The sequence below is a fragment of the Bombyx mandarina genome, chromosome 22 (assembly GCF_030267445.1).
Source record: "Bombyx mandarina strain Sakado chromosome 22, ASM3026744v2".
NCBI lineage: Eukaryota > Metazoa > Arthropoda > Insecta > Lepidoptera > Bombycidae > Bombyx > Bombyx mandarina.
The window spans coordinates 708,140-732,852 of record NC_143228.1 but is presented as its reverse complement, the minus strand read 5'-3'; the positions used below and the strand labels follow the sequence as shown (position 1 = coordinate 732,852).

The following is a 24,713-nucleotide window of genomic DNA, read 5'->3' as shown; positions in this document are numbered from 1 at the left end:
GCAAATTATAAGTTTGCGGGTTTGATTTTTATTACACGTTGTTATTCCTTCACCGTGGAAGTCAACGTTAATGAAGTAGTTATTCCACACCTCAAATCGATAAATTCTCTCAAATTTCCTTCTTTTTTTGGCAATTTTGACGCAACTTCACGAAAACTTACAAGTGTAGTTTGGTCAAGATGTGAATTTATAACATTAATAATTATGCAAAGAAATAACTTCAAACATAAAGATGATTGACTTATTCAATACCCTACAATTGAACCGGTTGAATGCCATTCCTTAATTTTCCTGATAGAATGAATTATTTTATTTCAGTGATTTTGGGTCAAAAGCTTTGTTAATTTATCTAGACATGTTAGATAAATTGCATTAATTGCGCATTAAATAAGCAATATCATATAATGTTTTCGTTTTTATGCGTATTAAACAAGAAGAAGGCAAAAAGTGAATATTAATTGTACCTAAGGGATTTTTGTGGCATTGCCACCCAAAATGTTTCAAGAACCCATTTTCAAAGTAAGTACCTTTTAAGGTTTCTTTGTTGTTTCGTGACCTTTGGATTACTCTTTATTTTAAATTACAATACGATACTCCATATTTGTGTAGACCCTCTTCATGTGATGATTACAAAGTAAAGTTGCGACAGATTGACAGGAAGAAATTTTAACGATACGTTTTTGGCCATTTTTAGGATTGGAAGTTACATATATTCACAGTTCATGTCAAGTTGAGCAGCTAATTGAGCTCCTAAATATCACCAAGTAAATTTTAACAACTTACGCTACTACTACGAGTGTCCCCTTTTAAATCTGGAACGCATGACTTCTCCGCGATAGAAAAGATTAAAATTAATTGGACCTATAAAGATTTATATGCATTTCTGAATACACCACGTTACCATTGAGTTCTTTTGAGTACTTTATTAACATTTATACATAATATAAAAGTATTCACATACCTGTAGATAGCATCGTTTATGCGGCTCGTGATATAATTCATAATCACTTGAAGATCCCTCCGGTTTTTGATTACATCGCCACTAGAATTAAAGAAAAAAACAAATATGTATATTCAAAATTTTTTTTTTTTCTACCTATGCTGATAGCCTTGAAAGGCTATTTCAGCTTCTCCTTGACGTGTAGGTGAGCTCACGGGGCTCAAACCGGGAGAGTTGCTAACACTGGCCCTAGCAAGAGCCGTGCTTCGCAGAATCTACCACCGGATCGAAAACGCGACCCACTGAGAAAATCCGGCGAGAAACTCAGTGAGCTTTGTATATATGCAAAATTATATTCGGATATTATGTGGTCCATTTTACAAAGGCACCGTCATATAATTTAAGTTATTTAATGTAATAAAACTGAGGGTAGAACTTTCAATTACTCGGCAAAATCAATTCATCAAGTAATTAATATAAGCCGGCCGAAATTAAAAGTGAAATAATTGATTACTTATTTGTTAGTTCATGTGTAGGCTTTACTTTGTTTACCCGCTTTAACCTGTTAATAAATGTATCAGATAATTAAAAGTTAGCTTGTAAACAATAAGTGGGATGAAATAGTGAGCTATATTATGTTCATGTGAAAACTAATGTCTTTGATTATTTTATCAATGGAAGACCGTTGATAGATAGATCAACAATCATTGTATTGTACCAGTTTTTTACAGACTTCAAACAATAACATGAATATAAGATCGTTTTACCGTTTGATAGCTAATGCGTAATATTTTTATTTTTATTCGAAGAATTACAATATTAAATTTTAATATAAGTGTTTTTGTTTTCCGCCGATAAAGCCATTAACGATGCTATTAAGATTCAGGATAAACATTTTTATGCTGTCGGGATTATTTTTTTGTAAAAATTCTTTGTATTTCCTTAAAACATCTTCAAATAACTAAATATTTTTTTTTATTGCCTTTGTAGGCAGACGAGCATACGGCCCACCTGAATGTAAGTAAACACCGTCGCTCATGGACGTCAGCAATGCCAGGGGCAGAGCCAAGCCGCTGCCTACCAGAAGAAGAAGACAGAAGAAAACAGATTAAATGCATACAACCGTACCACATATTAGGACAGGCTTGAACGAGTGCAACCATGAGCATCCGTGAGCATTTTTAACGTTCAGTGATCTGTAAGATTATCTTAGCAACAAAACCAAACGTGTATTTGATTTGAAGCACGTTTACGATATAATATAGGCGTTTATTATTTTCATAAACGATTTTCGTCTTTTCAAAGATTTCACAGCTTACTATTAAACGAGATTTTATTGATCAAATAAAGTGACATTAGTTTTATTGAAGTTACCAAGCAAGCAAATATCAATCAAGTATTAAATTTGATTTGGTGTTTGAGGCCATACAAATACACTAAATACAACAATAGTTTAATAGGAAGGGCGAGATTAAGCCGTAAAACAGTTGGGTTATGGTCGCAACTCGCTAAACCGAAGAAATTTACCGTAAACTTGGCCTGCTGACACAACGGTCTCCCGCACAGCAACTTCTTAACCGATCTCTGGAATTTCCTCGTCATGAAACAATACACGATGGGGTTTATGGCCGAATTCGCGTGACCTGTGGACAAAATAATATACTATATTGTTTTTTTTTTTATGTTTGAAAGATTACTGGTGGCCTTGAGGCCTTTCCAGTTTCGCTAGGACAGATGGGCGTGCTAAAGCTCCGCCAGGAGCTGTAAGCGTCTAATGCCAAAGCTAATACTACATAGTATTCATCCGTGAACATCGATTATTTCAGACATGATCGGTACCGCCACCGGCCTATTGTGGACTAGTAACTTCGGTTGCAATGGAATTTGACCACGATCTTAATCTGTGGGTTTTATTTATGATTTTAATATTATAGTATCTGTTGTCTAAAATATCGTGTCAGTTTCCCGATATCAGGTAAGGACGCTTAGCAAGAAATGTGCGTACTGCTTATAGTAGTCGCACGCTTAATAATAGACTGACTAATTACGGTTTATGACAGACAGACAACTGTTACTGGTGGTAGGACCTCTTGTGAGTCCGCAGGGGTAGGTACCACCACCCTGCCTATTTCATCCATGAAGCGTTTCGGTTTGAAGGGTGGGGCAGCCGTTGTAACTATACTGAGACCTTAGAACTCACATCTCAAGATGGGTAGCGGCATTTACGTTGTAAATGTCTTCGGTAACCCATCAACACCAGGTGGGCTGTGAGTGGGCCACCCATTTATGCAATAAAAAAAAAGCTCGTGGTATTATAAAATATAGTAACCATTTGGTAATTGAGTTCGTCTACTGTAAAATCTCAGACAAGGTTTATTAAAATTATTTATTCAACAATGAAGCTTATTAGGCCACTTGTTCATTAGGTCTGTTTAGTACAAAAGCGGGCATATTACACATAAAAGATAAAAAACGAAAAGATAAAGTGAAACTTTTAATAAAATACAGATGTAAAGCAAACAGTACCATTAACTGTATAGCAATATAATATGATTTTAGTAATACCTGTTTATTACAAATTATTTGCATATCTCTGAGATAATATTTCAAAGCTCATAAAATTATAAATAAGCAATAAATGAAAATAATCAAAATTACATTTTAGCATCAATAATTACTTAGGTAATCAACGATACACCACACACGACTTATCACTTTAATATTAGTATTCATTTGGCTAATTTCAATAAGATAAAAATAATTAAATCAAACTAGTTGTAAACGAAAAAAGGTTCTTGAATTTTAAATGTCCGAATAAATATTAAAACTCTCGAAAACTAAAGTTAAAATTAACAGGACTCAATAACTGATTCACACCAGTATAAGAATGGCAACAATCGTCATACAATCAGTCAATTTCGCGAGTTCGATATGACTTTTATTCAACGGTGTATGAACAAATAGCATACATATCAGAGAGAACGTACACCAAAAACAACCTTAAATGGCTATAAATACAGAATCCTTAATTGCTAACTCATGTGGAAACATGTCATTGTCACTTTCTAAATACTGTGAGAATGGAAACAGTGAGAATAACAAAAAGTTTGTTCATTTCATAAATATTGTATTCCATGTCACTTTACCGTGGTCATTTCACGCGTCGTTCGTCCTTATTGAGTCAATCACAAATTTTTAAACGTCCTAAAATAGTACTACATAATATATGTTCCAGTCTGCTGGTTGGGGCGGACATTATTCGCAATATTAGTTTATGAACACGACTGGACCAAGGGTCTGAATATTCTCGTATAATACGGAGATAAACCTTATTATTCTTGTAGTTTTAGATCTTTGATATTCTAAAATAAAAACCATAATAGAAATCTTCAAAATATAATACAATTTATTATTATAAAATAAATACACTTGTTTGGTTTTAAACTATTACTTAATCCTTAACTGCGGGCTTAATCCATTTAACAATTTGTGCATTTAAGAGCTCACCGTATCAATCTACTCGGAAATGTAATTGCTATGAATGCAGAACACAAAAACAAATAATCTATTTTCAAATAATAATAAAAAACAATATTTTTCCATCACCTTACTGCGCAAGCTTTTACTGCACATCTAACACCAAGCTCAAGAATTTAATCTAGTGAAAGCTATACTCACCCAAGAATAAAGCATACGGTAAATAAGCGCTTAAGTCTTTCGCGTTGACAACACTGACGTCCAGGAGAAGCTGCATGATGTTATACGGCATCCAACAGAGAGCGAATAGAACCGCTAGGAGAAGAAGAATCCAAGCGACGCGCTTCCTCTCCTTCATCAGCCGTAGACCCTGGGACATGATTTTGCTTTAAGAATCTACGAAGGTATAATATTATAAGTATACAGACACCAGCGGATAACACATACAGCGGTACCAGAACAGTTCATGTGTGAAATAAATAAGACATTTTTCGGTTTATGAAAATTTTAGACTTCTTGTCTTCTTGTCTTGTCTTGGAGTCTAAAATTTTCATAATAATATACTAGCCGTACTCGCCCGCTTCGCTGGGCATTTAAAATTAACATTATTATTTATTGTCATTATTATTAGGGAGTCCAACACTCATATAAATATTAGCCTATCCATTAAGTACATGTATTTTCTACATGGATACCAAGTTTCAAGTCATTCGGATGCATGGTTCAGTAGTTATAACGGAACCACCGTAAAAACCACTGTAGATTTATATATAAGTATAGATGTGTGTGCTGATTTTTTTTATTGCCATTGTAGGCAAACGAGCATACGGCCCACCTGATGGTGAGTGGTTACCGTCACCCATGGACATCAGCACTGCCAGGCGCAGAGCCAAGCCGCTGCCTACCTATATGAAAACCTCTGATAAGGCAAACTTTAAAATATGTTTTATCGTCTGTTAACAAAATAGGAACGTTCTTGAAATCCACCGACGTCTTTAAAAATAACTTTTGTTTTTAATGTCAGCCGTTATGTGGTAACGTGGTGCTATTGAGGCAAACAGAGCCCTGATATAATTTATATTACGTATGCTTAGAGTTATTTAACTTAACAATTCCCGCAACCAGTTATGCCTTGTAAATTCAGTGGTATTTTAATAATATTGAGACTCATTCATTCAAACAATATTCACCTTGACTTATAACTGTATAATTATTTTACAAACGCTATCGTTGCGCTCTGTCCCGTCTGCGACTAAGCTTAGAACAACCGACACCATTATTTTTGAAATATTATTCAGCGTTGCAATTTTATGAAACATAAATTACATCGTCTCAAATTTTTTCGTCTGTGTGTTGCATGTCGCGTGACGGTCGGCCGCGGAGTAAAGATAAAGTGAAAGGCGCTCGTCAGAGAAGCCAAGGCTAAGTGTAGTGTATAGAATATTACTCATTTGTGCCAGTGCTCCACGCTATTTTGTTTGTTTTTATCAGAGTTAAATGTCTATAATGTGAAAAAAAAGTTTCACTTTTACCGTGGTTTCATAAAACCACACAATCCTTTTTTTGGAGAGAAAAAAAACTCTAAGAATGACATTAAATTTAATATTCATTAGTCAAATTGTATATTTGTGTTTTTTTCTGCTGAACCGTTTCCCACACGCGTTATCAGCATGAAATAACAGTACCTAGATAAACAACGTCGGGTCAAAGGTTCTCGCCCACGTGTAAGTGAAGAAAAGAAATGCCAAACGCGATCGCTAAATCTGTCAAAAGGAATGAATGTTATTAGGGAGAATTGCTAACGATTTGATGTTGTTGTTCTGTATTTATGCTATTATTGTATCAGTAACAAGTGTCGTCTTCTAACGGAACTCAATAATCACTAAGATGTTTGTGGATAGACTTCACAACGTGAATTCCGTCATATACTTTGAGACATGAATTCGAAGTTTCACACTCTTGAAGCCGGAACGAGTTACTGCTGCTATTTCTTCAGGAACACGTTTCACATAAAAGGAAAAAAATCTCGATGATATTTTAACAATAATGAAAAATTCTTGGGGAACTTCAAACATTTTTAGGAGAAAAACCAAACATTTCATGTGGGACCCCAAAAATAGGATTGCAGTGATCCCCTTGTACAAAATGGATGGTCATATTTCAGACACTTCAAAAGATTGGTATCACAGCCGTATATTCGTATATCGTATTATCAACAGATACAACAACACTTTGTCTGTCGAAGACCAGAAAAGTTCGGGGTGGCCACGTTCTGTTAGAACTACAAAGGCTGTTAATCCTACTAAAGCCAGATTTCGTCGAAACCCCATTAGGAAGCAAAAGTCTTATCGCTAGGATTGAATATTCCCGTTAGGACTCTATCGCGTATTATTATACAATACCTGAAGCTCGATGCTTATCGTCGATATACAGGACATGCCCTAAATCAAATTTTACAATTAAAGAGAGTGAATCGATCTAAACGCTTTCTGCCGCGATACACAGGTGAAAGGCCTAGAAATATCCTCATGACCGATAAAAAAAATTTCACAATTGAAGAACACTACAATAAGCGAAATGATAAAGTGTACGCTCACAGTTCTAAAGAAGCTGCTCAAGTGGTCGGAAAAGTATAACGTGATCATCATCCTGTGTCAGCGATGGTTTGATAGGGCGTGTCTTGCCAAGGAGTCACAAAACTACTTTTGTGAAAACTGAGTGAAAACTTCCGACAAAGTGTATCAAGATACAGTCTTGGTCCATGTTGTGAAACCTCTCAGCAATACGCTTTTTAAAAACATACCGTGGAGTTTCCAGCAGGACTCTGCACCTGGTCACAAGGTACGAACTACCCTAGCCTGCCTTGAAACCAACGTTCTGGATTGTATAAAGCTGAAGACTGGCTCTCATATAGCCCACACCTCAACCCTTTAGAGTTCGAATTATGGTCATTTTAGAGGACATGGCTTGCTCTAAACGACACGGCGACATTGGGTCTCATAAAAAATCTTCAGAGCAAGCAGTGGCGAAATTTTCCTTGAAAACACTACGTAAAGCCATTGATTCGTGGCCAAACCGATTAAAGGCCTGTATAAAAGCCAAAAGTGGCCATTTCGAATAGGATATTTTTTAATTTTTTGTCTGACTTTAACAAATATGTAGGTACACATTTTAACAATAATACTACAATACTACATTTAAAAAATGCATTTTCATTTGTAACTGAACTTATAGCTGGACTAACTAGGTAATGCGACAGTTTATCAACAACGTAATGTGACGACGGTACCGAGGTAACTCATCAATTCCGTTGCAATCAGAAACGGGAATCAGATTAACGAATAGCCATAGAAAAAGGAGTTTTCTTGTGGTTCAAATACAGCACCTCGCCAATCGCCCTAAAGATAGTGATGTCCAAGAGCATGTGGTGGTTAACCAAACAAATAAAAGATATATTGAAATAAGTAGTGTTCATATATAATATTATGTAGTACAAAATAAGATAATCTATACGACAAATAAAAATATACTAAACCAACAAAAATATAAATTTATAATAACTAGGGGTCCCCGCAGTAGTCGAAATTCGACTATAATTAAATTATTAGTTTTTTAAATTATTTAATAATTTAATTTTTAAATTATTATAATAAATATAATAAAGTTAAGTTTTAAATTATTAAAAATTATTAGTTTGATCATTCCTATTGGTTCTATTGTCAAACACTACTATATTTCTATAATCACAGATTTCGCCAAGACTGTACCGTAGATTATACACTTAATATTTGAGAGACTACACTATAGACAAATAGTATTAAAGATAAACAATATTAATCTATTCTCAATTTGACCACGGACTTTAAAGAATAACAAAAGTTTCACAATTGACAACTTACAAAGAGTATATTTATACGTATGTGTTGTGTCAAATACACGGCAGTGTGTGTAATGTTTTCTTTATTGAATTAATGTATTTTTAATGCATAATTTTTAAAAAAATATTAGCATTGTGCACTTCTTCTCTTCTCTATATTCTCTATAAGTGTGGGAAATTTCATACTCCTCCGTCCGGGCACTTTTCGTAAAAAGGGATACAAAGTTTTTGTTTCACGTATTAAAATATAGATAATAATATGTTTTACGTATAAAGTAAGGTAAATCAGATGAATTTCCTAGTAGATAGATAGTAATGGATTTCATCATCCAACTTATATCTTCAGAGGCTAAATTTTAATAAATTACCAAGTTTCACAATAATTGAATAATAATCAAGTATCACGTTTAAAAATAACTTGATTATGATTTCATTAAAAGGTTTCAACAGCCACGTCACAAGTCAAAAATAATACTGGTAAATTTTGACAGTAATTATGTATAATAAATACAAAATTATCTTTGTTGTTTATGCTAAAAAGATAAGTCTCTCAAGAGAATTTTGCAACGGGGTAATTAAATTTTGTAATATTAATGATAACCAACTTGATAATGAGGTATTATTGATGAAAGTAATAATTAAAAACTGTCTTGAAGCAATCGTGACTTAAGAATGATATTGATCGTCATAGTCATATTAATATATTTTGGATCGTTTTTGGGGTTTCATCTTTCAACAACTCGTAGTGGCCTGAACTATAGACGCCCGGTGTACCCTTATCTAGCGAAGCCATTATGCCGGCACTGGAAGCCCTCAGTGTCGTGGTGTGCAACCTCTTTGACAAGACATACGACTTACAATTACTAGATATAGACTATCAGAGAGACTTGACAGGTGTGCCTCGAAAAGAAACAAAAGAAAAACACGATCGTTCACTCGCAGTGGTAATTTTTCAATGCCTGAAAAGGCATATATGAAAAATACGACAAAGAACGAACCGATTGTTCGCTCAGGTATAACAGGTACCACTTTTTAAGGTTTTTTTCTCGTTTGTAGTCTAACGAGTTTACGACCCCTGATGGTGAGTAGCTACTGAAACTCATAGACCTTGAATGTCAGGCGCACTGCCAAGTCGCTGCTTACTATTGAGTGCTCTCCACAAATCTCATTTGAAGATTGACATGTCATAGCGCCCAGGAAACACCGTGAAGGGAAGTTCATTCCAAAGCCACATGGTACGTGGCAGAAAAGATATATGGAAACGTACTGTGGGATAAGCTCTGTTCTGGTGGCGGGCGGTGTGATGATAACGAGAAGATGGGATCTCAAACAATGCTTCAGAGCTCACGCCAGCACCAAAAGTAGTCCGACAAATACGCAGCTGACACGTGTTCATGAACGTCATGCACGGTAATAAATAACAAAGCTGTTTTCGATCAGGACTTTCCTATCCTTCTAACGATATTTGCGAGTACCTTACTTAAATATATTTGATATTGGAAACCTCGGTGTGATTTTCATTATCTCATTTCGGTATGGACTGAAACTTGAGTTGGTACGAAATGTTACCGGCACTCCATAACTTCTTGGTTATTGACCGACAAAATAATTATAGCTATATTTTATATTATTATTCTCATCTGCTGACCAGATTTAAATCAGTAGTATCTCACAATTCTATTGTACTAAATGTGTTGCAGTAAAACATTAACTTTATTGATCTAGATACTAGTGATCGGAATTCGATAGATCAAAAACGGTTGACAAACAGGGGAGAAAAGGACACTTAGCTATTTCTTCCTTGTATTTTTATTATTTCACTAACTCGAAATAGCACGCGAAATGTAGCCATTGTAATAAAAACAGTGGCCTCATTCGCATTTCCAAGTGCGATCTTCAAAAAGATTCGTAAACAAGTGAAAAAGAGCACATTGTTTATAAACAAACAAAACTGTGAGATCAAAGCTTTGAGCAGCTGCTTTTGAACATTGGACATAAAAACAGTCACATATACACACATCGCGAAGGTAAGATAATGACTGTTATATGTGCGTAAAAATTGGGCGGTGATGGAAGGCCGGCTATCCTCGACCCACGCTGGTTCTGGCCCAGCGGGGTATTCCGTAGGGTAACCCACTCTAACCGGCGCCATCTAGGCGGGCTTCAGACAGTCTGCCGACCGAGAGGGCTGGTGGTCGTGGCGCCGACGACCGCCAGTCCGGCGTCCCCAGGGAGAGGGTGATGGGAGAAATGTGCTTCGCACTAAACGCTTCACTTTCCCCCCTTTGCCTTGTCATGAGTTCTGTCTCATGCGAGGTTTGGACGTTGGTTGTTGAGCGACAGGAGGTTTTAGTCAGTTCGACTCTGACATGCCCCGCCCTCCATCCCCAGTGGAGGGCGGAAGTCCGGCGATTTCCTCCTGACCAAAAAAAATAATAATAATATCTAGGCCGAATGATCTTCGGTTAACTATCTTTCCGGTTAATTGTTAGGAGATTTATGAACGTATACTATCAATCCTCTATCCGTCTTTGTAGTTTTTATTCCTAATCTATACTAATATATAAATCTACAGTGATTTTTACGCGTTATAACTACTGAACCATGCATCCGATTAACTTGAAACTTGGTATCCATGTAGAAAATACATGTACTTAATGGATAGGCTAATATTTATATGAATGTTGGACTCCCTACACCGGTTGCGAGGGCGTTAATGATGAGAATCTTTGGGGGAATGAGAAATAAGAATATTAATTTTAAATTACCAGCAAAGCGGACGGGTACAGCTAGTCGCAGATAAGAATATGGGCAGATGAAATAGATAGTTAATATGATAGGTAAGTGATATACATGACCGCTCAAATTACACCACACGTACTGAAAAAACCCTATAAAAGTTCTGAATTTGAATAAATGCCTAAAGTAACCTTTTACTTTTAGGAATAACGAGAATAATAAATTTGCCATTATATTAATATACTTTAATAGAATTACCGACGTATTCATATGCAAATCCGGGAATTTCAGCCAGTTAAGACTGTTACCTAATATTCCGGGGAAATAAAAGTAACAACCGACACATCATTAAAGTATAGCACGTATGTACATACTAAATTGCAAGGGTTCTCCTTTGAGAGTAGAAAACCATGATTTCCATACAGTTATGTATTTGACAGACTTAAGACCACTGCTCAAGATTCTGGAATGGATTTTTCGCTGGTTAGGACAATCGACAATGAGACTGTTTACTAAAATCCCACGTTTCAAATTTGCATATATCTTTCGTTTCGCTTGAAGAGCTGATGTCTATAAGTAACTTCGTTGACCACTAAGATTAAAAAGGCCCAATTAAATTCTCATTCTAGAGATTAACTACCTTTCAAATTGAGTGGAAAAATTCCAATCGATTATTACAGTCTCTTTATTTTGCCTAATTCAACAACAAGCTTTCCATGAGCTTTCACGAGATTGTATTATATAACAACTTTGTTATTAGAATCAAATTGCATGGGCGTATCTCAGAAGTAAGCTCCCGTGGAACCACAATCGAAGGAGCTGTTAAAGTTTAACCCAAGTTTGATAAGACGTGTGTGTAAGGTCACGAGAATTTGATCTTTGAAATTTCAAATTACAGGGAATATCTTATTGTGAATAAATTTGTTGGTTTCAAAGTTAAAATTTTCGAGGCCTATTAAAATAAACCTCTATATTGATTATTTCAATTCTCTTGATTCTGTCTTGCTCTAACTCTGCTTAAACTACAATCATGTAATCATTATGGGAGACTTCAACACTTGCCTCATCAAAAACAACTACCGATCTCGTCAACTTCTATCTTTACTGTCTTCTTTTAACCTTCAGGTATTACCATCTTCTGCTACTCATTTTTCTCCTAATTGTACTCCTTCTTTACTTGATCTCATGATAGTATCTTCTCCTGACAATGTTATCACTCATGGTCAACTCTCCGCTTCCTTTTCTTATCATGACTTGATTTATCTCTCCTATCGTGTTCGACCCCCTAAACGTAATTCACAATTTCTCCTACTTCGCAATTACAAGCGTATTGATCTGGGAGCGTTGCAACGGGATGTAAATAATACCGACTGGTCGTGTATTCTTGAACACCATAACATTAACGACATGGTCAATTCTTTTAATTATAAGGTAATCAGTTTGTTTGATCAGCATGCCCCCGTCCGTCGAGTACGAATTAAACATAAACCTGCACCGTGGTTAACGCCGGATATTAAAACTCTAATGGCTCGCAGGGACAAAGCCAAAAGAAGATACAAACGTTGCCCCACTGAACACAGCCTGGCTATGTACAAAGCACTGCGCAACCGGAGCAACCGTTTGTGCAGAGATGCTTAAAGACTTTACTTTCACAAACCACTAGAAAATCGCAGCCCTGCTCATACTTGGAGATTCCTTAAATCTGTCGGCATTGGCAAAACTCCCGTCTCTTCCGTCAAGGATACTGACTTGTGCGCCCTCAATAAGCATTTTTCTCTCCCTCCTGTGTCACTTAGTGATTCGTCAAAGACGGCCACGTTGCTTAAGATTTCAAGTCTATCCGTACCCCGGATCCCTATTTTTGACTTAAGTCCAGTCTCGGTTGCTGATGTCCGTAATTCCTTTTTCTCCATCTCATCCACGGCTGTTGGAATTGATAACGTATGCTCTAAAATGATTGCCCTAATCCTTCCAACGGTAGCACCTATACTTACCCATATTTTCAACTTTTCCTTTACCTCTAGCAACTTTCCTGATTCTTGGAAACAAGCCTACGTTGTTCCTATCCCAAAAAGCCCCAATCCTATTTTGCCATCTCAGTTCCGTCCTATATCTATACTTCCTTTTCTTTCCAAAGTCCTTGAGCACATTGTCCACCGTCAGTTGTCGTCTTTTCTCCTCTCCCACAATCTTCTTAGCTCCTTCCAATCTGGTTTTCGCAAGGGCCACAGCACGGCTACAGCTCTTCTAAAAGTGACCGATGACATTCGCTGGGCCATGGAAAACAAACAACTAACTTTATTAGTGTTGTTAGATTTCAGCAGCGCTTTTAACTCTGTTCACTTCGATGTTCTGCTCGAAATACTCAAATCAAACAATATCTCCTCGTCTGCTATTAACTGGTTTGATAGTTATCTTCGGGGGCGCTCGCAATGTGTCCGTCTTGACGAGACTTTCTCGGATTGGCAGAACGTCAGTGCGGGCGTTCCCCAAGGTGGTGTTCTTTCTCCTCTTCTGTTTTCTGTGTTTATAAACTCTGTCACTAGGTTTATATCTTCTAAATTCCACCTCTACGCAGACGATCTCCAGCTATATCTCCTACTTCTCGGAGCTTGACGTTGAATCGGCTATTGCTGCGATGAACAGTGATCTGAAGTCTATCAGTGAATGGGCAAAAGCCTACGGTCTGCACATTAATCCGGGAAAATCACAGGCTAGCATTATAGAGGGTAAACAATTGCGCAGTAGACTCAGCGATCCTATACTCCCCCCAATTTATTTGGATGGGACTCAAATAACGCTAACCGACTCAGTTAAAAACCTGGGTGTTATTGTAGATCGACATCTTTCGTGGAGTTCTCACGTTGCTGAGATTAGTAGGAAGGTGCACTTCGCCTTGCACTCGTTGAGATGTCTGCAGGGCTTCTTACCTCAGCATACAAAAATATCTCTTGTCCAAGCTCTCATTCTACCCATAATCGATTACGCCGATGCCTGCTACTTGGATGCCACTGAGGAGCTCTCAAACAAGCTTGAGAGGATGCAAAATCTATGTATCCGTTTTATATACAATCTCAGAAAATTCGATCATGTTTCTCATTTTCGCAAAGAACTTAGATGGCTCCCTATACGCCTTCGTAGGAATACTCGAATATTATGTCTCCTATTCAATATCCTACATATGCCCACTTCTCCCTTATATTTACGTGAGCGATTCTCTTTCATTCGTTCTCCTGATGCTCCCTGCAGGTCCAACCAACGTTCTGTTTTGTTATTCCCTTCCCACAAAACTAATTTCTATTCTCACTCCTTTACTGTGCACGCGGTCAGACTGTGGAATTCGTTGCCGGCTGACATCCGAGTTTGCAAGTCTGTTTCTGTTTTTAAATACAAGGTCAAACAATTTTATCTCTCGTCAACCGAATGATCATGGTTCTATACTCTTCGTATATACGAGTGTTACTGTGCTACTTATAATATTTTGTATTCAAGTTTAACAATATTTGCTATGTGTATGTGCATTACTATAATTCTCATGTTGTATTTGTTATTTTAGTTATGTGTTATTTGTTCTACACACACTCATCACTTTTTATTATTATTCTCATTATCCTCTCGCAGGTCTGCTGGAAGAGATTTCTTAAAGAAATAAGCAGTGCCTTTGTACATAATTTTTCTATTACTCTGTATTATGTCCTCTTTTCTGTGTGTACATAAATAAATAAATAAATAAAAAATAATAATAAATTCCTTGGTTCATATTTACATAAATAGCCAGATATTCATCGTTCAGAGCCAAGAAAGCTTGTTGTCGCAGCTTTCATCGTAGTATAGGAGAAACGGTCAAAACACGTGTCTGAAGTGTAAAAATAATTACCTATATATTTGTGATTTCAAAACGTTACTTTTTGTTTACGGTATTTTTTGTTTTGATTTGTATCGGTAATGCAACTCAATATGAACAGAAAAGACAGAAAATTTTGAAGTCGTCGTGGTCTAAAGGATAAGGCGTCCAGTGTATTCGTATCTAGCGATGCAACGGTGTTCGAATTCCGCATGCGGGTTCAATTTTTCTAATGAAATACGTACTTAACAAATGTCACGATTGACTTCCACGGCGAAGGAATAACATCGTGTTATTACACGATGTTATTCCTTCACCTTTCAAGTCAAACCCGCAAAATTATAATTTGCGTAATTACTGGTGGTAGGACCTCTTGTGAGTCCGTGCGGGTAGGTACCACCACCCTGCCTATTTCTACCGTGAAGCTGTAATGCGTTTCGGTTTGAAGGGTGGGGCAGCCGTTGTAAATATACTGAGACCTTAGAACTTATATCTCAAGGTGGTTGGCGTATTTACGTTGTGGGTAGCGCATGTACGTTGTAGATGTCTATGGGCTAGAGTAACCACTTAACACCAGGTGAGCTCATCCACCCAAATAAGCAAGAAAAAAAAGGTTGATGTGGGCAGTAAATACCTACTATGTAATTCCATTTAGTTATTCGAGATCATCGTTTAACCTTTCAAAGAGCTGAACTAGCTTTGAAGGGAAATCTGAGGCAAATTACAGACGTACGCTGATAAAAGTTAATAGCAACGGGCATCTATCGCGGGTAGTTGCAACAGTTACATTTCATTACATTGGCTCCGATTAATTTTGCGTTTAAAATATAAATTTTCATTACATCGATATAAATTTATAATAATTTCCATTATAAGTGTATGTTTCTCAAGTGGAGATAACAGTTTCGCCAATAAATCTGCATTTCGTAGAATATTCTCAAAAATTCGTATCCTCAAACTATGGCTAAGTGCAGTGCCTGTGCAAGTGAGTTGAAAGCGAAGGAAACCTCAGTTGCGTGTTCTAGATCAACATGCAAGCTCCAATATCATTTGTCTTGTATTGGCCTTAAAAAAGGTGAGCCAACCTGGGTTTGCCCTGAGTGCAAATCTAAACAAAAACGTCGCGGTGACAACACTAATACGCCTGTAAAAGACGCTGCTGGTAGCAGTACCGAGTTCGTCAATATATACCCCAGGAATCGGCTTCCAGAATGCGGTAACGAAGAAAGTTCGAGTGATGTGGTTGCCACTATAAACGCAGAAGTTCAACTTGCAATCCAGCAAGCCCTACCTGTTTTTTTAACAGAGGTCACTACATCGGTCACCAGGGCAATCGAAAAAAAGTTTGCCGAGCTTGAAAACTCTGTGAAAACTTATAAAGGTAACTTATACGACATCGTCAAAAGTTCCGCCGCCAAAAACACAGTCACCATCAAAAAAATGCAGTCAGAGAACACCAATCTTACCATACAACTGAAATCACTACAGTCTAAACTAAATGCTATGGAAGAAGCATCCCTAAAGCAAGAACAATGGTCCAGGCTTCAGAATGTCGAAGTGGTGGGGGTTCCTGAGAGTGCTGGTGAATCACTGCCAACTATTATAAATGGTATCGCGAAGCAGCTCAACATAAAAATTTGCCAACAGGAGCTGGACTTCGTCCATCGTATTCAAGCGAAGAGATCAGTAAAAGGAGCACCTCGTAATTTAATAATCAGATTCCATAGTCGTTCAAAGAAGGATGAGGTTTTGTCAGCCGCTCGGAAATGTCATGGTTTAACCTCGAAGGATATTGGAATGCAGGGTGAGTTAAGTAAGATTTACGTAAATGAGCATTTGTCTGTACATAACAAGCAATTATTAAAAAATTGCAAGGCAAAAGCTAAAGATTTCGGTTATAAATTTGTTTGGACAAAAAACTGCCGTAAAAGCAGAAAACGCACCGTACATTCTAATATCCTGCGAGGAAGATTTGAAAAAAATATTGTAATACAGTCAAAACCGTTTACTGCGACATCGTTTAATACAACGTGCCGGTTATAATAACCAAGAACAAAGGTCCCGGCTGAATGTCATATGACCGCCTTATTAAAAATATTGCTTTCTACGACATTGGTAATAACGACATACCTCATAAAACGACCACATTTAACTAATATTTCGGAGAATTAGATCTGTTAGAACGACTGGCTAAGCTGTATTGTAAACAATTTGAATAGGTATCCACATTTGTCTTCAATGGCTTTTAAAATCAGGAAAGAAAACAATAGGATTTAGTTTAGTGTAGGGTCTTTTCTAATTCTTAGAAACAAAACACGTGCATGCGGTAGTCAAAGCCCGCTTCTTCATATCTCTTCAGTTAGTTTGTTACTTATCTATACACAAGACGCACCAAAACTTTGTGGAGTCATTCGTGAAACTTTCAAAATGTCGCAAAGAAAAAGAAAACAAATTAATATTGAAGAAAAATCGCGTATTATGTAAATATATTTTTCCAATAATTCCCTATCGATTTGTTTGTACTTGCACGATACACATTAAACATCACCGGTTGTTACGACTATCGGTTTTTACGACTGAATATGAGCAGTCCCTTCGATGTCGTTATAACAGATTTTGACTGTAGTTCATTCTGTTCTAATAACAAAATATATAATTGCACTCATTGTCAATTCTTCCAAAATTAATTTTAATTCTAATGATTTTTATTTGTCGCTTGATAACAACAGTATCTACTTACCACAACATTACATTCATACACACAATCATCTACACTTTACTTAAACACCCCTGCGCTCGTTTTGAATTATAGTGGTTATCGCGGTAAAATAACATTTTTAGTCCTCGACAATTTGATTGCTTGTTATCTTATTTTTAATAATACTATTTTTAAATATAAAGTCCCGGAAATTACCAAAAATAAATACAAATATATCATATCACTGCTGTATACAAGTACTGAATTTAAACGTAGAAAAAGGCGCGTGCAATATTGTTGATAAATTAAGTTTTTTGTATCAAAATATTCGAGGCCTAAGATCAAAAACAATAGATTTCTACAATAACATTCTAAACTCGGATCACGATATCATTTTGATCACAGAAACTTGGCTTAATGACAGTGTTTTGAATTCTGAGTTATCGGACGGTAGGTATGAGGTATTTCGTCGCGACCGTGGGTCGAACGGAGATGGTGTTATGATGCTGTGCTCCCGTCGAGTGAATGCACGAGCGCGTACGGAATGGCAGCGCGATCATATCGAGTGCTTGTGGGTTACGGTGGACGGGCGAACAATAGGCTCGGAGCATAGCTTGCATATAGCGCTGGCTTACATGGCGCCAGACCGAGCGTTGCCTTCTCGTATAAATAGCTGCCGACAATTGGTGTCTGATGTTGCCGTGTCGCTAAGGGACGATTTGTTCGTATTGGCTGGGGATTTTAATTTGTTTAATATTGAATGGGGACCTTCTGGGCCGACACATTTGAGAAAGGGTTCCATTGAATTGCAGAATGCTGGAATTGATTTAGTAAACCAGTTCTACTTCCTTGGTCTGCATCAATACAAAATAAAAATAAAAATAAAATACAATACTTATCTAAATAACGCGAGTAATACTTTGGATCTTTTCTTTTATAATTTTAATGTGGAGGTTGCTAAATCGGCATTTCCATTGGTTATGGAGGATATACAACACACCATTCTAGTTATTAAGGCGACTGACATACAAGTTAAACCCTTGCAAAAGTGCTCTAGAAAGAAATATATGTTTAGAAAAGCAGATTACGAAGTCATTACAGATGAGATACGTATGGTTGACTGGGCTAGCTTAATGGCATCAGGCACAGTTGATGAGGCTGTTGACGTTTTTTACTCTATTTTGTATCGCATAATTGACCAATTTATACCAGTTGTAGATACAAGCATTAACGATGCATACCCTGTGTGGTATGATCGTGCCCTCATTAACTTGCTTAGAGAAAAACAGAAAGCTCATCGGCGGTGGAAACGTTATAAGAATCCATTGGATTACGATACGTTTTCAATGCTCAGAGGGAGAATGAAGGTGATGCAAAATGCCTGTTATTTTAAATATTTAGCACACTGCCAAAAAACCATTAAATGTAACCCTAAAATGCTGTGGTCATACGTTAACTCTAAACGTAAATGTAATACAGGATATCCAGGTATAATGACGTTAGACGACAAGCAGTTAACGGGTAGCGACGACATTTGTGCAGCTTTTAATTGTTACTTTAAGAGTATGTTTGCTCGGCCAACTTGTTCTAGTTCTGTGGCGGGTCAGGCATATACCGGAGTAGACTAATAACTTCGCAGGCACTTTCTCAGTCACGCAAAAGACAGTTTTTAAGATGCTTTCAAAGGTAGATATTAAAAAAGGCGCCGGTGGCGACCTAATTCCGCCATTTTTTGTGCTAAAATGTGCTGGGCCACTGTCCATCCCCCTGTGCATTATCTTCAACCGATCAGTTTCTGAGGGAGTTTTTCCTGCAAAATGGAAAGAGGCTAGTATAGTTCCTCTCCACAAAAAAGCTACTAAATGCAAAATAGAGAATTACCGCCCAATATCGATTTTAAATGTTTTTGCCAAATGCTTAGAGCGAGTTGTTTACGATGAAGTTTACCCAATGATAATAAAAGGAATACCAGAAGAACAACATGGTTTCGTAAAGGGTAGATCGACAACGTCAAATTTAAGCCTGTTTGTTAGCGACGTACATAGAGGCATGGGTTTTCAGTCTCAGGTTGATGTGATATATACAGATTTCGAGAAAGCCTTCGACCGCGTTGATCATATCATACTGAAAAAACTCCAACAGCTTGGTATACACGGGGATCTATACCGGTGGGTAAAATCATATATTTTAAATCGTAAACAAGCGGTGGTTATTGGTGGCAATCGTTCGGATTTTGTATCGATCCCTTCTGGTGTGCCGCAGGGTTCCCTTCTCGGACCTTTATTTTATATAGCTTACATAAGTGACATCGGATTATGCTTTAGACATGCTCAGCATTTATTATATGCCGATGACACTAAAATCTATATGAAGGTTAATACAATTGAGGATTGCATTAAACTGCAGGAAGATCTAGACAGACTATCACTATATTACATAACTAACCGTATCACAGTCAATGTTGCAAAATGTGCACATATTCGATTCACTAGACGTAAGAATCCGATTGATTACAATTTTAAATTAAATAACGTAAGTCTGAATAAAGTTTATTCTGTAAAAGATTTGGGGGTTTATCTTGATTGAAAACTTACATTTAATAGTCACTTTGAATATATAGTTAATAAGGCTTACAAAAACTTAGGTTTCATAATAAGAGTAACGCGCGATTTCACTGACATTTCTTGCATAAAAGTGCTTTACTATGCTTATATCAGAAGTATTCTCGAATACTACAGTACTGTTTGGAATCCACAATACGTGATGCACGAGCATTCCCTTGAGCGTCTCCAAATTAAATTTGTCAAATATGTGAATTTCAAAAGCAAATTAAAAATTGATGGCTACACTGAGCCATGCCAAAAACACAGCCTCATAACTCTGGCTGAGAGACGTGAGATGCAAGACATGGCTGTATATCATGATATATGTTCTGGAAAGCTAGATTGTGTTGAACTGTCAAATAGAATACTCAACTTGAATGCCCCTGGTAAAAGAACTCGTCACACGCATCTTTTTCATATACCGTTAGAGCGCACTAACTACGGGGCTAATGATATGTCTATTAGATTACCTAAGACCTACAATAAGTTTTATTCAGATATTGATATCTTTACAACATCCAAAACTACGTTCAAAACTGCAGTTCATACATAAGCTTAAGTTAAGTTAAGCTAAAGGTTTGTTATTGTTTGAATCTTTAAAATATTTACAATTTGAAAAATTATAATCTTTAAAGTATTTTGGGTGTTCTACAATTAACAATCAACGTTCATATTCAATTCGAGCGTCCATGTAAACCAACCACTTTATGCACTCACACGCACTTACACGCACTTACACACATCGACACAACACAATCAGATTCAAACTTATTCTGCAAGTTATCATTCGACAAAATTTATCTACCTATTTAATTGCCTTACCTTTACCTAGTTGGACTACCTGTGTTCATTAATCATGTTAACATTTTTTGGAAACATAATGTGTTTCTTTAATTGGCTCATGTTTGTGAAAACATCCTCTGTACCCTGTGTTTAGTTAAGTGCTGTTGAAACATTGTTGATTAAATAAATAAATAAATAAATAAATAAATAAATAAATAAATAAATAAATTAAAGCTATTATATTTATAGAGAGACTGCTTTGAAATAATTTAATTTCTAAAGGGTACTTATCACGTGGAACGCCCTGCGGCCCACAGGTGGGCCTAGCGTACTATACCATTCGGGCCAAACCGAAATCAGGGAATCAGTAATTTTTATCAACTTAACATTTTTATTATAAAACTAGCGACCCGCCCTCGCTTCGCTTCGGAAACATTAAAACACACATGAAACCAAAATAAAAAAATAAAAAAAGTAGCCTATGTTCATCAGGGACAATGTCGGCTTCTAATGGAAAAAGATTTTTTCAAATCGGTCCAGTAGTTTCGAAGCCTATTCGAAACAAATAAAACAAACAAATCTTTCCTCTTTATAATATTAGTATAGATTTATAAAATATGATAATTTGCACCGAAGATAAAAATTAGCGACTTTTACCGTATGGTTTTTAAGATATTGTTACGTGTTGGGGTTCGGGATAAATAAAATTTCACCAAAGTACAACTTAAAAACTGTATTCAACACTTAAAACACTTAAACACTTTAAAACTCTCAATTTGCTTGGTCCGCTTCGCTTCAGATGATTTGGTCGCTGTTTCGCTTCGAGTAGTTCCGATTACTAATTGACTGCGTGCCATTCTTACAACGCTTTTATAGCCGATACCTCATCCCTAGAATTATCGAGAATATTCCACGCATCTCAGGTCGTAGTTTCCGCTATCTGTCAATAGATAGCGTTGTACTTCTCGAGCGTACTAGGTGCTTCTAGGTCCTTCGATATTTGTTGGCGATAGATGGCGTTACTCTTACCGGCGTAACAATATTTTACAAGGCTTGATAAGAATCTTGATAAAAACTAAAACTTTCTATTGGATTTGGAAACCCAAGTGTTCGGTTCGGCTAAAGGACCACGCGGCTCACTTCCATACGCGTTTTGTTTGATAGCTGCAATCTATGGCTTGTAGGAAGCGTTTACGTTGGAACGCTCACGCAGCTCACGGGTGATCGGCTCATGGCCCGAACGGTTCAGTAAGGCTCACCGGTGGGCACCGTGGCCTGAATGAAAATACTCGATTTTTCGTGTGTCGTTCAACATGTTAAGAGTGATATTGGTTGCATAAAATTAAATTTTCCATGGCACAATCAAATCCGTAAAATTTACATTTATTTACGTTTTTTTATTGTCCTTGTAAGCAGACGAGCATACGGCTCACTTGATGGTGAGTGGTTACCGTCGCCCATGGACTTCAGCAGCAATGCCAGGGGCAGAGCCAAGCCGCTGCCTACCGTTAAGTACTCTCCACACTCTCGTTTGCAGAAGGATATGTCATAGTGTTCGGGAAATACCTTGGATGAGAGCTCATTCCAAAGCCGGATGGTACATGGCAAACATATCTCTGGAGACGCACTGTGGATGAACGCATGATTAGGTACAATCCTATTATTTCTGTTTTGAAGTCATCGTACTCCCGGATTGTAGAGTGAGGCGGTCGTTAAATAGTCCCCCGTATTTACGTTATGATGCCCATGGGCTCCTGTATTCTCTTAATAAAGAAAGGTAATAAAGTTTGACTGACCTGTTGCATGCTGACGTTACCCTCGTCTATGTCAAATGGCGGTCGCACCGAACATAGAGTCCGTCCCATACACGCGTACGACATTATGGTTATGGAACCTGCAACAAGAATTTCGGCTTTTAGAACGAGGCAGTTAAGTCAAAACTTAACATGTTTTCATTGACCCCAGTTGTTCTGTTCACCTCGATTTTAATTAGGCAAATTTATGAGAGAAAAGTATTGTTATTTTCGAGAATAGATTTATTTATTGTTATTCTGATGTTGTTTCCGAATTATAAAATCAAGCTTGTTCGTAAATAAGCGTTAAACTCTTGAAATGATAAATTAAGTTCAAATAAATAATTAGAATAAACAAGTTATCAATACTTTTATCGTGTCTGTAGTTCGCCTTAGCTTCAGGATAACTTTTTTATTGCTAACGAAGAATCAACTGTCTGTTAACATTACCAAACGACTGTCATCTTGGGCTTCAATAGGTGTGTTGTTTCTTTTTCGCGTGACAACTTTTGGTCTTGATGTCACAGACGAGCAGTTAAGCTTTCAACCTAATTAAATACCTACTACTGGCTGCCACAAACCTAAGTGTTTCTGAGAAGCATTCGCGCGTTTTGCGTGTTAGATCAACAATATTAAAATACTATTGAGTCATTCCTTCGTGTCTTAAGGTGAGTGACAGTGTGGCGGGTAGCCATCATACAACGCAAGATAATTGACAGATGACTGAATCTCGCTTACGACATTTTCAAGATCAAGCGCATATATACAAATTCCGAACAACAACATTCGGACCGTCGGTCTACCGAGCAATATCACCCGCTCGGTGGAAGATCTTCCCTTTGTCGTAAGCCCCAAAACAGCAACAATGGAAGTCAATCGTGAACAATTATTATTGTCAAGTACGTATTTCATTACAAAAATTGGTACCTGCCTGTGGGATTCGAACACCGTTGCATCGCCTGATAAGATTGGACCGGACGTCTTATCCTTTAGGCCACGATCATTTCATGTTGTAACTATTATTGGAATATGGATTTGTCGTTCAGCAATCTTACAGCATATAAACATATTATTTAGAAAAAACACACGCCAAAAATCATCATTCTCAGGTGCAGATATTTAAATCCTTTAAAATAAACACGCAAAAGGTTTTTTCTACTAAAATATTGGGTGATTTATCTTGTTTCGTATCAATCCTGTGCCAATTACCAATACCTCTCCAATACCTGTGTGAGATAAATTAGATCAATTTTCTTTTCGAAGGAGTGAAAAAATTCTTTTTACGTTTATCACGGGGAATTATGGGACTATCCATCATCAAATTCAATCAACAAGCTTAATGGTTTTCAAAAGCCGAGCATTTATGGATCTGGATTTTATAAACAGAACTAGCTGTACCCGTCCGCTTCGCTGAGCATTTAAAATTAACATTATCATTTCTCACCCCCACAAAGATTCTCATCATTAACGCCCCCGCAACTGGTGTAGGGAATCCAACACTCATATAAATATTAGCCTATCCATTAAGTACACGTATCTTCGACAAGGATACCAAGTTTCAACTCAATCGGATGCACGGTTCAGTAGTTATAACGGAACATCCGTAAAAACCACTGTAGATTTATATATTAGTATAGATAAGCAGAGAGCAAGTTTGGTTGGCATGACGACATCATTGCCATGTTTGAGTAAGGGAGGTGTGGAGGGTATACAGGGATTCAAATTGGGAATGAAATTTGTTTGGGTTCACCATTGATTATACACTAATTACGGCAAATTGCTCACGTTCTCGGCTTTTATTTGTATAATTTAGGCTTCGGAGACAAACAGAAGGCGTTAAGGCGCTTAAATCACTTAATAATTAATTAATTTTAGCTAACATTAATTAAAAATTGATAATCGTTATGTTTTTATATTTGTCTATAATTACTTGAACCGCTTTGAAATTTTGGTAATCGA

The 24,713-nt window shown here is 36.9% G+C and overlaps 1 protein-coding gene across 1 annotated transcript in view; it reads right to left on the bottom strand.

Annotated features, from left to right (window-relative positions):
* The window catches only part of NGR-A12 (neuropeptide receptor A12), an 81,570-nt gene that overhangs the window by 1,626 nt on the left and 55,231 nt on the right, over positions 1–24,713 (bottom strand). Inside the window, exons 5-8 of the mRNA XM_089736718.1 lie at positions 22,758–22,855; positions 4,619–4,787; positions 2,468–2,583; positions 962–1,042 (exon numbers count right to left, since the gene is read on the bottom strand). Of these exons, the coding sequence (XP_089592844.1) occupies positions 962–1,042; positions 2,468–2,583; positions 4,619–4,787; positions 22,758–22,855 (464 nt within the window). The remainder of the gene's footprint in view (positions 1–961; positions 1,043–2,467; positions 2,584–4,618; positions 4,788–22,757; positions 22,856–24,713) is intronic.